The 17,200-nt window shown below is 30.9% G+C and overlaps 1 protein-coding gene across 1 annotated transcript; it reads right to left on the bottom strand.

Moving 5' to 3' along the window:
- Window positions 1-619: 619 nt before the first annotated feature.
- Window positions 620-17,060, bottom strand: LOC123696489 (G-protein coupled receptor Mth2-like). Its single transcript, XM_045642682.1, has 8 exons — window positions 15,539-17,060; window positions 13,163-13,337; window positions 12,512-12,694; window positions 11,969-12,047; window positions 3,359-3,546; window positions 2,883-3,054; window positions 1,264-1,446; window positions 620-974 (listed from the first exon to the last, which is right to left on the bottom strand). Exons 1-8 carry the CDS (start codon window positions 15,911-15,913, stop codon window positions 815-817), a joined length of 1,515 nt encoding a protein of 504 aa, XP_045498638.1. The 5' UTR covers window positions 15,914-17,060; the 3' UTR covers window positions 620-814.
- Window positions 17,061-17,200: the final 140 nt, after the last annotated feature.

The following is a 17,200-nucleotide window of genomic DNA, read 5'->3' on the forward strand; positions in this document are numbered from 1 at the left end:
GCTATTCGATATGAAAAAGATTACGAAGGAATGTAGCTTAATTACCTACTATGTGTCTATGTACTAATATTTGACGTAGATGTACAAAGATTCCTAAATATATCATGAAAGAACTCTACAAGATCAGACTCATCTTTTAATTTTTGACAGGTGCTAATTATTAAACTGCATACTTTTAGAATAAGTTAATATTGGTAAAAATCACTGAATAAACTTTCACAGAACCTATGCAGTGTCATCACTGTTTATTTATTCTATGGTACATAATATTAAAAAACTACTCATATTATACTTTGTGAACACAATATTTGGCAGAATGAACGCAATAATAACAATTTTGTTTGCAATTATTTTATTATGAAATAATGAGCACAAATGAAGTCATAATAAAAGAATCAGTAATATACGCAGGTTTCAACCAGCCATTTTGTATTTTATTGCAAACAATATTTAAAATATGTATTATCTATCAAAACTCCTACGACTTGGGTATGTGCGTATTTTTACTGACGCAAGCGCATCTACCTGCGTCCAACATAAGCTTATAAACAATATCAGCAGGTCATCGAATTAACATTTTTACGTTTTTACATAATATTATTAGATATATTTTTCCTTCTTGGTGACATAGATTAACGAGTTACAAAAATCAATGTATCAATTTGAATTTATACTGTACTCTATATTCATAATAAATTATAATATGCTATTGGTAAACATCAGAAATTGTACCAATTAAATATTTATTTCGTATTTCTTTGGTCTTCCTCTCCCTTAGAAAAGTGTTTTTCTCTCAATGTCCATTGAACTCTTATTAAATTTCAAATGTAGGTTTTTGTTCCAAAGACCGTTTCCTTTCGCCTTTAGGGTTCACACAAACACTGGGCGGTGCCTCTTGACTTAAATTTGATTCCAATGTGAAGCTAGAAGTAAGAGATCTCTTCGGCAGGTTATATTGCCTCATTCCTTTGAATCTGAAATAAATTATTAATTGGTTTGCATTATATGTATTTCTACAAATGTTTAATAAACTTTTTGTGTAGTTCGTAATATTATGTCGATCATGTATGGATGGACATTTGGACATAATATTACGGAATAATTTATCAATTATAATATGACTATGCGAAATTGTAACCTAAATTTACGAGGAATATTACAAAAATAATTTATAAAAAATAAATTAATGTTCTACTCTATATTTAAATTAAAATTAATGACAGAGCATTTTTCTATCTCAAATAAGAACATTCCACCACTTACCTGATCAATAATTTATTGTAGATAGACCTCTTGCATATGAAAATCAAGAATATAATGACTCCAATAAACAGATTATAAGTGTCAGAAACAAACCAAATGTTTAGTTCTGGAGAAAAGGAGCTGATCACTTCGAGAATCCAGTTAATTCCCATTATAACTGATAACTTTATATATACCATGAATCTGAAATATAATATGTAAATTATAAATATTTTCCTCAAGTTAACAAGCTTTTGGAAAGTTTCTTTAACAGTCAACTTATTATATTATGGGAGACATGCATACAAATGGGCAAATCGAACGATGGCATCGCACTATGAAAGCCGCGCTCATAGCTCGCGGCAGTACTTGTCAATGGACAGACGAACTACCGACAGTACTGCTGGGTTTACGCACAGCTATAAGAGAAGATAACAACTTGAGTCCAGCTATGATGACCTACGGCACTACACTGCGCATGCCCTCCGATTTCTTCGTGCCTACACGGACGGGTATTGAAGACGCTGACTACGTGAAACGCCTGACAGAAACCATGGCTATACTCACACCGACTAAACGATCCCCCGCAAATCGAGCAACATTTATTTACAAGGATTTGTCTACGTGTACTCATGTATTCATACGGAACGATACATTTCGAGCACCACTCACTCCGCCGTATGACGGCCCTTATGAAGTACTGAAGCGCTACGACAAGTACTACCAAATACAGTTACCACTTCGGACTACAGTAGTATCAATTGACAGACTCAAGCCTGCATACATATTAAACGAAGAGGTTGAAGGTATGGCAAGCACAGCAGTAGCATCTACACCTACACCTACGAGTGCTACGTCGTCAGTTCCTGCTACAGACTACAACACGGACACGGCACGTCCCTACACTACAAGAAGTGGACGCGTCGTCAAGAAAAATGTTCGCTTCGCTTGAGGGGGGACACTATGGGAGACATGCATAGAGTTTATATATATCATATTGTGTACAGGCCGGCGCATTCTTTTTCATAATCAGAGCGCATTCTAAATTTCAATTTCAACATTAGAATTCTGATTGGTTTTGTTTTTGGTCGATTTTTGTATAAATACGGATATTGTGTGCAAAATAAAATCATTACGATCAGTATCGTCTTTGAGTTCACAACCCCTCCACAATATTAATGACTAGCCGCTCCGCGCAGTTTCACCCCCGTGGATCCTCTTCTGTTGGTCGTAGCGTGATGGCATATAGCGTGATGGCTATATGCCATCACGCTACATCACGCCTTCCTCGATAAATGAGCTATCTAACACCGAAAGAATTTTTCAAATCGGACCAGTAGTTCCCGAGATTAGCGCGTTCAAACAAACAAACAAACTCTTCAGCTTTATAATATTAGTATAGATATAGATTATTCAAATTTATTCATTTTAAAACATGCAAAATAATAAGTAAAATAATTAAACTAGAGGATGCGAAAGCAGTTTACATGAATATGGATCAATAATATATAAACTGATGTTATTGACTATTGAGAATATTTAACCCCCGTTATAGAGCCTCTATATTTATTTGCGTTTGGTTTAAAATATGGGCTGATGAGATCAAATGTGCTAAAAATATTATAGATGTTAAAAATTACCTCTGTTTTTGTGTACGATGCGCAGTAGGGTTGCCAGCAGCTTCCGAGTTAAGGACCCTGGCGGTACCTCTACTTAGACGCCATATATTGAACGCAGTTAACAGATAAAACATCCAATTGCATAGAATCAATATCAGCATTGGAATGTATAAGTATACGAACTGTTGACCACCTTTGAAAAAAGAGTATAACAATGATATCAATAGAATACGTTAACCTAACTGGACAAATTATTTTAATTTGTTGGTAAATATGTGTTTTTTTCCTTTCTTCAAATTATCAAACTTTCAGTTTCTTTGAAATTTTATTTGCTACAATGGAGAAAAATGTCTTTTATTCCCTCAGCCCCCGGAATCACAGACACAATAGAAAATCTATTGTGTCGTGGTCTCATTGGGCCGCTCGGTGGTCAATGGGATTCAACCTTTTGTCCATATAAATAAAAAAATGTACCTATAATATTTATAATAAATTACCATTAATAAAGCATCCAAAAGCGGGTACATTCGGTTGAATGAACCACGGCATATCACGGAGATCAGCAGCGTTGATCAGCACAAATCCAATTGACATGGACAGAGGTACTCCCCAAGCATACAGGCAGTACATACAAAACTTGAATTTTTCGCCTTTTCTGTGTATGGGCCGCGCTTTAGCGTAACCTCTGTGAACAATTTAGTCAAATACATTAATTTTTAACATTGATTCTGATATTATTACAATCTTTCTGAAAGTATATTTTTATGTCTGCAGTGCTTTTGTCTTCTAACTTCATTTAGAGGAACAAAAGCTCAAGTTTTACGAAAAAAAATTAGGTTAGTTGCCAAAGCGATGGCAGCACAGCAGATATTGGTCCCTTCTGGCAACCATCGTGGTAACTAAAGTTTAAGCTATTGTTATTCCCATTTAAAAATTAGGATTTGTTCCACAATATTCCTTATCAATTAATTTGAAAGTAGAAGCACAAAATAGTGACAAATGTCGCGCTGAGATAAAAAGGTTCCCACACCCAGGGTTGGCCCCATGTCAAGGTTCTGTTATAGCCATACAAATGATTATTTGTCTGGGAACTTTTGTGGATGTCACTATCTGCAATGACGATTTCGGCGGGAGGTGTAATATGTTAATTGTGATGTATGTTAATATGTCTTTAAATAAAACACGATGGTTCATCATCTTACAGGCGGTAAATCTGACACTTATAAAGATATTAAAAAAAATATATTATGTAACTAGATTTTGTTTCTGTGTTTTGGTTACGCTATTTTGCTATTTTAGTTCTGAGCAGAGTAGTGAATATCATTTTAAATTTGTTTACTATTTAAATATTACCTACTACTTAAATAGTAAACAAATTTAAAATGTTGTTTACTAATTTAAAATTTATTTAAAAACAAATGATGATTATTTTTAAAGCAACGATATGTAATTTAGTAATAACTAATAAGCTGTTTTATGGAATTCTAAACTATATTAATTATTTATATTAGCCAGGATAAAACACAACAAATTTAATTGGGTCGGTGACTTAGCATGTTGGATTATTTTCCGCTTTTGTGGTAAGGACCGTAATAAAACCGTCCAAGGCCTATTTATGTTTAATTTTATTACTCTACAATCAATGTGTATAAAAATGCTATACTTGCAACAATGCTAATTTAACTCCCATGATTTAACAGTTTCTGACTTTTTTTTAATTTGCCATCCGAATAATCGAATACCCATAAAAAAAAAACTGACACTTTCATAAAGAAAAACAGGTTTTGTTTACTTTGCACAATTTTTAAAACGAGGCAAGTTTCTTGAAAATCCTTAGTGCACGCTTATAAAGGAAAACTTGAAAAAAAAAGAGTGTGTGTACTTATGTACCTACACGCGTTAGAAGTTATACTTCTTTGGCGTATGGAAAAAAAAATACTAGAATATACAATTTTCATACCACCTTGAACTAACTTTATGCTGTTAAATTTAGGTGTCGGTGTGCGCGCACATCGTAAAAATTCACTCTCATCATTTTTCTCCATCGCGCCAAAAGAAGTACATAATTATATCCCTTAGCAGGTATCGTGGGTCAAATTTGACCCTGAAGCGAACATTTTCGGTTATAATTCTTTAAATATTTATGTAACGACTGTGCGCTTCTAAGTATTCTCAGTGCGTCGCTAGCTGCAGCGGGGGGTGGATGTGCAGAACTGTGACTAGCTTAGGAGCGGAGGTAAGTAGCTTTCTGGGTCACGTTCGACCCACGACACCAAATAAGTAACTTTTTTCACTGAGTGTAATTACTTACTTTTTTGGTTTTATTGTTTATTTGTACTACATTGGAGGGCTTTTTGAACGACAGACAAATCAAGAAGTTGATGAACGACTTAAGTGATGATTTGGAATTGAAAAATGAAAGAATACCAAATGTAAACCAACTTTGTGACGACGAAATCATCAGCGATCGAGACAATCCCTAATCTGTTAGTTGCTTAGAAGACAGTGTATTTGGAGTAAGTTCTGACGACGATGAAAACGAAGAGGAGATACGAGAATAATAGAAAATATACGAGGAACGAAAATACGAGAGATGAGAGTGAAGAAGATGAGGATGATAGTTGATGGTAGAAGTCATTTTGGTTTTGGTTGTCATTTTTTTATTTTATGCTGATTTCAGAAGCAATTTGTTTTTTTGTTATAATAAAGATATGAGAAGTGCCATAAATATACAGGGTTACTTGTAAAACACCAGCAACCTCGCAGGACAAGATAGCTAACATCATAAGTAACAACATTTGTTCTACGACTTTTGGCATAACGCAATAAATTATTTTTAAATGATTTTTTTAACTTTTACTGTACTCTCCTAACATTTGTAAGTCTATGTTCTATTCATTATCGGATGGACGACGCGACGCCCCCTTCCCGCTCTCGTTCGCTTCTTGTTTACGTAATTTTTCGGAGGCGTAGAGTTTATAAGATTCAAACGGAAAATTAAATGAATATTTATTTTTGTATGAAAATAAAATCTAACAAATTATCAAAAGTCGTAGAACAAATGTTGTTGCTTATGATGTTAGCTATATTGTCCTGCGAGGTTGCCGGTGTTTTACAAGTAACCCTGTATTTTAGTTAAAGTTTTTCTAACATTTCTGTTTTTTTTATGTTTTAAGTTCACATTAACCAAAAAGTGCTAAAAATAAGGTTATTTACAAATGTGTGTAAAACATGATATTTTTTTTATATTCTAAAATTAAATAAGGTTATTTTGTAAAAAAATATTTTTTTATTTCTTATCAACCATATTTTATACAAATAATAAAAAAATCTACGTTCTACAACAGATTGTTTGGTATGGGTAGAATTTGACCCACGATACCGGTAGTGTTGCCAAAAAAGGCGATACCAGCTCAGGGATATTTTGATACAATCTAAAACCACAATATACAGATACATACAGTAAGGAAACTTCATACAAAAACTTCGAAATGGCTCCCCCCCCCATCAGCGTGTTTACGAGGGTATTGAGGGGGTATTGAGTAGCGGGTGGCACATCTACAGATTTTGAATGACAAATTCAAATTCAAATTATATTTATTTGCAAGAATGTAGTTACAAATTATAGATGTTTTCATTACAATATTATGTGGCTAATACATTCTACCCATTTATTGGGTGTGCAAATATTAAAAAAGAAAGTTGATTAGTTTAATTATTTAAATGTACACACAATTCAATTTTCACAATTACGCGAACGCACTACGATTTACACGATTATATCACTACACACTTCACTTATCACACACAATTCAGTTTACACTACTTCAAAGTCATAAATTCTTCAATGTCATAAAATTGTTTTACCATTAACCAGTTCGTCAGTTTATTTTTGAAAAGATTTACTGGTAGTTCCTTGAAATTGTCCGGTATTTTATTATATATTTTAATAGCCATAAATGTTACACTGTTTTTAGCTTTGTTGATTCTACACGTTGGGAAATGTAATTTGTTTTGGAATCTTGTCAACATAGGTATGCGAATTTACTTCTCCTTTCTTCTTAAAGTATTCCGGGTGATATTTTACAAATAAACATACTTCTCTTATGTACATGCAAGTTAAAGTAAGGATCCGTAATTTACTAAACAGAGGTCTACAACTGTCTCTTTGGTTCAAACCGCACAGAGCTCTGATACATTTTTTTTGTGAGACAAATACCTTCCGCACATCACAAGATTGTCCCCAAAGAATGATTCCATATGAAAGTACAGAGGAAACGTAGGCATGATAAGCATTTATTGCTGCATTCATAGAAACAGTATCTCTTAGACGCCGTAATACGTAAACGAAACGATTAATTCTGTCACAAACGTAATCAATGTGTTTGTTCCATTTTAGACCTTCATCCAACAAAACACCCAAGAATTTATGATGATCTACTTGTTCTATTACTTGGTTATCACACTTTATATTTAGGTTTATTTTGGTGCAATTCTTAGTATAAAATTGAATTATTTTTGTTTTTAATAAGTTAATTTTAAGATTGTTGTCTTCTAACCATTTTACAATATTTTTAACTGCTTCATTTATATCTCTCTCGTACGTTTCCTTTTCAGTACATTTAACAATTAGGGTAGTGTCGTCTGCGAATAAAACTAATTTGTGTTTCACTGATTTCGGTAGGTCATTAATATACAAGAGAAATAAAAACGGGCCGAGCACACTTCCTTGTGGTACACCTGATCTATTAGTTTTTTTTACTGATCTATATACGTTTCTTGATTGATTTACTATTTGTTGTACTTCCACATACTGATCTCTATCCTTTAAATAACTAGCAATCCATTCTTTGGCAATTCCTCTTATACCATATTTATCTAACTTAAGCAAGAGTAATTCATGGTCTACAAAATCAAATGCCTTGCTCATATCTAGAAATATAGCGCTTACGGGTTTTTTTTCGATGAAGGCTTGAATTATTTCTTTCACCATATCAAAGCATGCTAATGAAGTGGAACTATTTTTCCTAAATCCAAACTGTTCTTTACATAAGATCTTGTTTCTATCAATATAATTTCTAATTCTTTCTAAGATTACTTTTTCAAATATTTTAGATATCACTGGTATTAACGCTATCGGTCTGTAATTTTTAATATCTTTTGGATCGTCTTTTTTAAATAATGGTTTTATCACTGATGTTTTTAGCGCGTGTGGAAAAGTTCCCTGTTCCATCGATAAATTTACAAGAAAAGACAACGGTTCGCAAATATGGTCACTGCAGGATTTTAATATTTTTGTATTTATTCCATCTGTTCCTACTGAATTAGTGTTATTAAGTGATTTTATTATTTTACAAATTTCGATACTGTTTGTAGGTGTTAAGAAAATAGTATTGCAACTTTCTGTAGTCAAAGTCTTTTTTATGGCATTTACATCAAAATTAAATTTCGTTTGATTTGTGATGTCAATAAAAAAATTATTAAACTGTTCGCAAATTTCATTCATTGAGTTGTATATTTTATTATTAACTACAATCTCTTCAATTTCTGTAATATTAGTTTCGTCATTAATATTATTAGATATCATTTGCCATAAAGCTTTGTTCTTATTTTTTGCCAATTTAATAAATTTTTCACTTTGAATTTGTTTTGACTTAAGAATGCACCTTTTTAGTATATTTTTATATTTCACATAATGATTCCAACTATGAGTATACATTTTTTTAATATATATATTTTTAAGATAAAGTTGTCGCTTTCTTATACAACATTTCTTCAATCCTTTTGTTATCCAGTTAAGATTAGATTTTCCTGTACTTCTCTTTATCTTAATAATAGGAAAACAGAGATCATATTAAAACAGTTTGAATAACTCATAAAAAGCATTAAAGCATTCATTTAAATTATTAAATTCATGTGTTTCGGAGAAGCTTAATGATGACATACATTCACAAAATTTACGAATATTCTCATTACAGTAGTCTCTTTTTGTCTCAAACCAGGATACGTTTGTTTTGCGCTTTGTCATACTAACTTTTAATATCTGTGCCGTTTCATGGTCTGACAAACCGAGGTGTAGTACTTCTGTGTTCACATTTCTTTTTATATTTGTTGCTATTTGGTCTATGCATGCATTTTTCCTAGTAGGTGTTTTTATTAAGCATTCAATATTAAAGTTCTGTAGTAAAGTAATGAGTTCATCTGAAAACTTAGTCTTTTTAAGAATATCAATATTCCAATCTCCACATAATATTATTTTTTTATTTTTAAATCCAATCCTTTGTAATATATCCTGAAGATTTCCTATAAAAATATTTATGTTTTGACTAGGGATTCTATATATACAAATTATCACTGTATTTAAGTGCTTTAATTCTATAGACTATACCACAACATTCAAATAATAAATTGCAACCATAATCCCTTATGAAGTCTAGATTGGTGCATGGAATGTCATGCTTAACCAAAATACATGTTCCACCTCTTCTTTGTTTACGAGAAAATGATGATATTAACCTATATCCTGGTAATTTAAGTAACTGTTCATTTCCTTTTTTGATAAACGTTTCACATAAACATATGATGTCAATGTTGTGTGATTTATCTAGTTGTGATATTGCCAAATATAGTTCTTCTGACTTATTAATAGCTCCGGCTATATTTTGATGTAAAATTGTCAAAAATTGTGTTTTAGATACGAAAAAATTTTGAATTTGATGGAGTATTTTTATTTTTCAATATTAAATTACTATTTGGTATGTCCTCATTTAACTGGTTCGGTTTTAGAGTATGTAAAACATTTTTTGACCTCTTAAAATAATAGGGAATAGTTCCTTTTTTTACTGGATAGGAATTGTTTTGATTATTTTGGAATGAATTGCATTTTTTTGCAGAAGCAAGCCTTTTTTTAATATTTTTGGGATTTAAAAATGTATTTGCATATTCTAAGCTGTCAATTTCCATATTTAATTTATTTGTTAAATTTTCAATATAATTAAGTCTGAAATTATAAAATGTATAATCTTCATCAATATCAATATATGTACAATTTGTATGTCCTCTTAAAAAAAGTTTCATTTTTGTATTAAGAAATTTCTCATTCAAGTAACGGTTATATTTTACATTTAATATAAATATTTTATTATTTTTTAATTTTCCCAATAATTTTAGTAAATTTGAAATTAGAATATATGGATTTTTGTCATTGGAACCTAAGCCCAATATTAATATATCTTCATTATTTACAGATTGTATCAAACTTTCACAGCTGTTTAATATTTCACTTGAAGAAGCATGCGGTTTTGTCAAGCCAAATATTTCATAACAGTCGTTCCACTTATTTTTCCGTTTTTCCAGCATACTTATAGACAAATTTCTAACGCGTTCATCACCCATAATTATAATTTTACGTTTTATTACCTTTGTGCTGACATCTGTTATGGTTTGTTGACAATTGGTAATTTTATTTTTGTCGGTACCGTCACATTCCTTATTTAATATTAGTGGCTTAGTTATGTTATAGTTTAAAGTATTTTTATCCAAACCCATATCAGTAGTAAAGCTATGAGAATTGTGTTTTTGTTGTAAGTTAGTCAATGTTTTCTGTTTGATTTTAGGATAAGTGTTGTGAATAAATATATTTTCATTGTAGTATTTTAAAGGTGTGTGCCGTGGTGTTTTAAAACTTATATTCATTATTGTCTGTTTTATAGGCGTTTTATTCGAGATACCTGGTAATGTTTTATCCGATTTAGTATTTAAAATTATACTTATCTTACTTAGATACATAGTATAGAAAAAAGTTTAAAGTGATGTCATTTCACATTAAATAAATATCGATTGTTTCAGTTTGTAGCCCTTTCAATAAATATATTTGTAAACTAGCTTCCGCCCGCGACTCCGTCCGCGTGGATGTCGGTCTTTGCCTGGATGGTTTATTTCTCCATTTTGAGTAACTCGGACAATGACATCTTATAAATATCGATTGGACCCAAATACGGCTAGGTCTATAATAATACGCAACGTGTGTTCGCGGTACCTACTACAGAACAACGTCTATGGATAACTGAAAAATTGAGATTATTTTTTTTTCTACGAATTTTTCCAGGATAAAAAGTATCCTATTTTACGCCCAGGATAATAAGGTATAATTATACCAAGTTTCATCGAAATCGAACCGGTAGTTTTCACGTGATGTCTTCACATACAGACAGACAGACAGACAAAAATTTTTTTAATCACATTTTCGGGTTTGGTATCGATCCAGTAACACCCCCTGCTAGTTATTTTTTCAATATTTTCAGTATACAGAATTGACCCTTCTACAGATTTATTATATGTATAGATACCGTATCTGACTACAAGTTAAAAAGAGACTATTTTTTAATTTCTATAGATATGGCAGTATGAGTTTTAAATTATGTTGACATATTTTCTACTAAAATGATAGCTACAAATAGTACCTACCTATTAGGAGTCCAGTCTGTTTAAAGATCGCATCTATTTTTTAACCAATCTAGAAGAGCACGAAAATCTAAAAAAATGGAAACCTTAAAAAAATATTGTTTAAATTTATGTGCATAATTACGTAAATATTAGGGAAGAAAAAGATAGATATTATATAATAGGCATGACGAAAGATTTTGAAATCCTCTTCCATAATGTGTGTATACGTTTACTATACAAGAAAAACCCTATATTTCGGTAATATACTTATATTTAACGAAGATAAAAACCATTTTTCAAAAAATATTTATTAACTGTGCCAAAACAGCTCGCAGGTGTCATGGCGTAAACGTGACGTCACTCTTTCGTAAATACGTAAATACGAAATTCGTAAATACGAAAGGGTGACGTCACGTTTACGCCATGACACCTGCGAGCTGTTTTGGCACAGTTAATAAATATTTTTTGAAAAATGGTTTTTATCTTCGTTAAATATAAGTATATTACCGAAATATAGGGTTTTTCTTGTATAGTATTCCGATCCCATATGTGTGCTGAGACCTTAACTGTATGTACGTAGTATATATCTGTCAACCATAGAAATCTAAATAACAGTGCCTTGTTATTTAGATTTCTATGCTGTCAACTGTGCTAAAACTTACCGAAACGTCCACCAAATATCAAACGACATAACATTCATCCACGTGCATGCAGACAGGATAAAGAAGTAAATGAAAGTAGCTGAAAATCACAAGGAATAAAATTATATTAATAAATTAATGATAATAATAGCATGAAATAACATTATAATTTATAATTAATATATTTCATTTGAATCTCTTTTCAAATATCTCCATTTATTGGAGATATTCTAAAGTCCAGTCTTTTTTATTAAGATTTAATATAAGGGTGGAATTTAGTTTAAAATTTAATAGAAGGGATTTAGTAGTTTTATGTATAAGTTTCAATATTTTTGATTCATTAGATTAATTCGTATTAAACACATCCTATACGGTTTCAATCATTTTTTTTTATTGGGAATAGGGAAGCGCTTGACCACAAACAATCTTGCCTGATGTTCTGAGATGTGGTCTAAGACGGAACGCGCTTCCCTAGAAGGTATCTGTTCACTCTACGCTTGATTTCTCTTAGTTCATTCTAATATTAATACTTAATAGCTATAGAACTAAATAAGAATCACATACTTATTACAATACAATCGGTTTCTTCCTGCAGTGTGCTCAAGTTCATTACGGTCAGAGACACAAAGGCTCCCATGAGGCTTATAACATAGGCCATAAGCACCATACCGCCGATGTTTCGCAATTCCGGGAGTACACAGTATACCAAGAACAGAAGAAATAGGAATATTGATGATATAATGAGACCTGAAATTAAATAAATATTATATAATGAATATAATTGATTTTCAAGAAGTTCTTTCTACTGTGATAGGCTAGAGGGGTTCTTTTTAATATTTATGATAATAATATTTTGTTAAACTGGATGGACTTCGTGTACTCCTAACAATCGTTTTTATTCATTATTTATGGACTGATCGTTAATGTATCACGTCATAAATACTGGATTAATTGCAATGAAATTTATGAACCAAAATTAGGGAAGGTACTTATGAAGGCATGCAAAAGTTTCTTCATTGTCCATATTTTTACATAAACAATAAGTATAAAATTATAAAAATATGACTAAGTTTTCATGTCAGTGTAAATACGTGTAGATATAGGCATAACTTATTTATTTTTAACTTTAAGTTTAATTACGTTTTATTGCTTGATTAAAATTATTGCACTCTTGCATAAACAAAGAAATAAATCATAAAAGTAGATACTAATTACCTGAAGTCTGATAATATGTTTTATAAGCGGGAGGGTGATACTCATCTTCAAGAATTCCCCAGAATTGAATCGTCGATATATTATTCTTAATTCCATAATCTACACAGAAATTGTCTTTATTAAGTATCCTCCATCTTTTGTAAGCATTGGGTGACTCTAAATAGAGATATCCATCCTGTAGATAATAATGTTGTTATAAATTAGTATTATTTTGTGTTTATTAGAATAAAAAAAAAATGAAATTAAAGATTCATCCAAAATACTTTGGACATTTTACTGTTATATATTTTTAGTTAGCATGTTTTTAAAAGGAAAAGATACCTATGGTTTGGTTGGGGCCGTAAAATTCAATAAAAAAGCGGAGATTTAAGTTCAGACAAAAATATCTGTAAGTAGGTACTAGGTACCGTTGTAAAAGATTTCATCACTGCTCTAATCACATGTTTACATGTTTATTCAAACTTTAAGACAATAAATGTGAATTTTGGTGTGAATTGGAAAGTTCTGTTATATACGTAGTATATTATTATTAGTCTGTGGTTATATCGTAGCTTCTAAAAGTATGAGCTGGTTGCTACCCTTACGAGTATAGTCGAGACTCGCGAGTACAGTACTAAGGATAGTCTTGATTTCCGATCGTCGAGATTGTGCTTTTCTATAATCGGAATGGAATTTAGAACTGTCATCTTATATATTCAACCTTTTATGTGCTTTTATTCAACTTTCATTTAATTTCAAAACGATGTTTCATTTTTAGTAGCACTTTCTCTACCGATGGCTTTGTGAGGGTTTTTTGGCTAAGACTTCCATATAACAATTTCGAAGACGGCTTCATAATCAAGAAAAAGGAAAAATATTAACAAAAATATTTTCACTGGGGCCCTAAAGATTACAGAATGCTATAGTAGTTTTTCAATTGTCAACGGTTCAGCCTAAAAGAAATGGAAATTATTATCCACAAAATACAAAATTTGTTCAATATAACTATTATTATAACTAGTTTAATAAGGAAGCTATATTAGTTGGTAATGGTATTTAATTGTACATTATTAAATGGAATAATTTTATCCTGACCACAATATTCCTGCTAATCAATGTTTTGTTATGGTCATGTAGTTGGTCATAGATGATGGAATAAATTGAGGAGCAAATTATTGGATTGAATACTTGTTGAAATAGATTGTTCGAAGAAAAATTCACACAACAAGCTAGTAAGTATTAAACAAAATTGTGAAGAAAATTTGAAACATGCAAATATAAATAAACCTTTTTGATCGGGTTAATATTTATATACATACAAAAAGAAAAAACACCTATTAATAAAAATAATTACCTAGCTAGATATTTATTGGGTCCATGGCTATAGGTAAAAAGACTAGAAGAACGATCTTTGATTTGTTAGTCCTTCATGCTTATTTATCAAAAAAATGTTAAAGTTATTTCGGGGCGGTAGCTCTACAATCTCTACAAATATTAAAGTTGCATTCTGTTGGTTTGTATCTCTGAATACACTTATTATAGATTTTGATATATAGATAAAGGTCTCTTTGGAAAATAATAATAATAACTCATTAATATATTTGTACTTAGTTATTTAAAAATGTAATTATTAAATCAATAATTCCTTATAAAACCAAAGGCTATCTCAACAGGAAAGTTTTGAGTTGCTCATGTAATAACAATACATCACGTCATGTAATATAATGTAATTTATTATTATAATTTATATTTTTACAGAATTTTAAAAAATATTAAACATCCTCGATGCTTTCAAAAAAAGATTTGCTTTTTATAGCTTTGTTTAAAAACCGACTGGCCAGTTCGCTTGGTTGGTGGTGGCCCTGCCTTACAAGCCAGAGGTCGTCGGTTCGATTCCCATCCAGGGCAAATATTTGTGTGATGAATAAGAAGTTTCCTCTGTGCCTGGGTGTAATTATATGTATATTAAAATATTTATTTAAATTATGAGTATATTATGTATGATAATCAGCCATCTTGTTTCCAAAACACAAAAAAAACGACAGTGCAAAAGTCGTTTTAGTTTGTCGAAAATATATTTACCTCTATATTATATAAATTTCATTTTTCTTCATCTCCATTTTTATTGTTGATAACTAGATTGTTAAAGGGGTAGAATAAAATAGCACATTTTATAATTTTTAACTAAATGCATAGAAACATAATGTTATCAATTAATTATCGAACGTAAAATGGGTTACCTAGGTACATATATTGATTGTATTTTGCATATAAATCTTAAGTTAATAAAATGAACATTAATTATAAATTTTCACACTTGAATATATAAGTATAGGTACCAATATTATATTTAGATAAACCACCTAATATACAAACACTAATATGAATTGTACATACCTCGTTTAAATAACTTATGAGTTGCAGGACATCAACTTGAGCAGCAATGGTAAAGAACGTTTCATTATTGTTAAATAAACCTGGTTTCAATCGAAAAAGATCACCAAACTTCTTGTTAATTTTTCTCGAATGTTCCTCAGTATCGTACAGTTGTACATTTGAAAAATCTAGATTATAATTCTCATCATTTTTGACACAAGTACTCGAATACCATACTGTTGTATTCATATACTGATTTTTAGAACAACACTTATTGAGACATTTTGTAAATTGACATATTATATTATAATCGTCAGAGTTGTCTAATATAATATCACTGTTGCACAGACATGCTGGGAGGCATATAAAAAAAATAAGGCACCAAAATTTGAACATAGCGATTGACGTGTATATTGAAACGATATTTTCACTGTAATGGTCGCATAATCCTTTACGTTGTAATAATTACATTCAATATAACTTCTTATCACCCTGCTGACTACGGGATTGGGTCTGAGAAGCCGTAATTAATAATCCCACCAAAATCATTAATGTAAAAATGGGAGCCAAGTTCAATCGTTAACTTAATTGCCGAAAAAAGAATTGAGATATAATTTATGTGTGCCAGGTTCTGTAGACAGTCCAGAAATTTATTTACAAAGATGTATTACATTTTAAGGTGAACTGAAAACTCAATTGTTTTTTGTACGGATTATAAATACTTTGCAAATTTGATTTACTTTCCGAATAAGCCGCGAGTGCCGTGACGATTACGCGGTGAGTGACGAGTTCCATATTTAAAATAATATATAAATATACTTACTAATAAGGAAAAATGGAATCAGTTCACCCCACTAAACGGATTTTGACGTTATTTTATTCACCTTATATTATTTACCAGAATAACATATTATTATAAAGTAGGTACATAAATTATACTTGGTTTTTTACGCGGGATGAAACCGAGTTAGTTCAGTAAAAAATAATTAAGTACCTATTCTCATACTAGAGCTGCGCCACGCGGTTTCAACCGCGTAAATGAGTTTTTCCTGTACCTAAATCTAATATTCCTCTGCGAATATCTGTATAATATTAATATAATAACATAAGTACATAGTTAAAAAAGACGAACAATACGCTTTAATAATATTGTCTTTTGACTGTCCGTTTAAATTGGGTCAAAATCTTATATAAAAGTGTGTTGAAATACTTTTCAGGCTATTGCTTAAGTTTAGTATCTGGATTCTAACTTGGTTACATCTACTATCTTTCAGTGAAAGTTCTATCAAAATCGGTCCAACCGTTCCAGATAAAAAGGGCAAAGTTTGAAAAAAGCGTGTGTGCCGAGCACACGTGTCAGAAGTAAAACTTCTTTGGCAAGATGCAAAGATCGTCAGAATCGTCGCCTTACTACATGACGTGACGTTATTGCCATGGCGCGATCTTGAAATTTTTCTCTCAACGCGCCTAAAGAAGTTTTGCCTGTATTAATATTAATATTACGCAAATTAAATAATTTCGACCTTCGACGAAGCCTTCTTCCATTATACTGAAATTAAAACTAAACTAAGTAAACACTCATAAATAAAGAATAAATAAATGTGAATAATATATAAAATTATATTTTATATTTTATTTTTGACTGTATGAGCAATATTTTTATTACAATTTTCTTTTATTTTA

Source organism: Colias croceus, chromosome 12 (assembly GCF_905220415.1).
Source record: "Colias croceus chromosome 12, ilColCroc2.1".
NCBI lineage: Eukaryota > Metazoa > Arthropoda > Insecta > Lepidoptera > Pieridae > Colias > Colias croceus.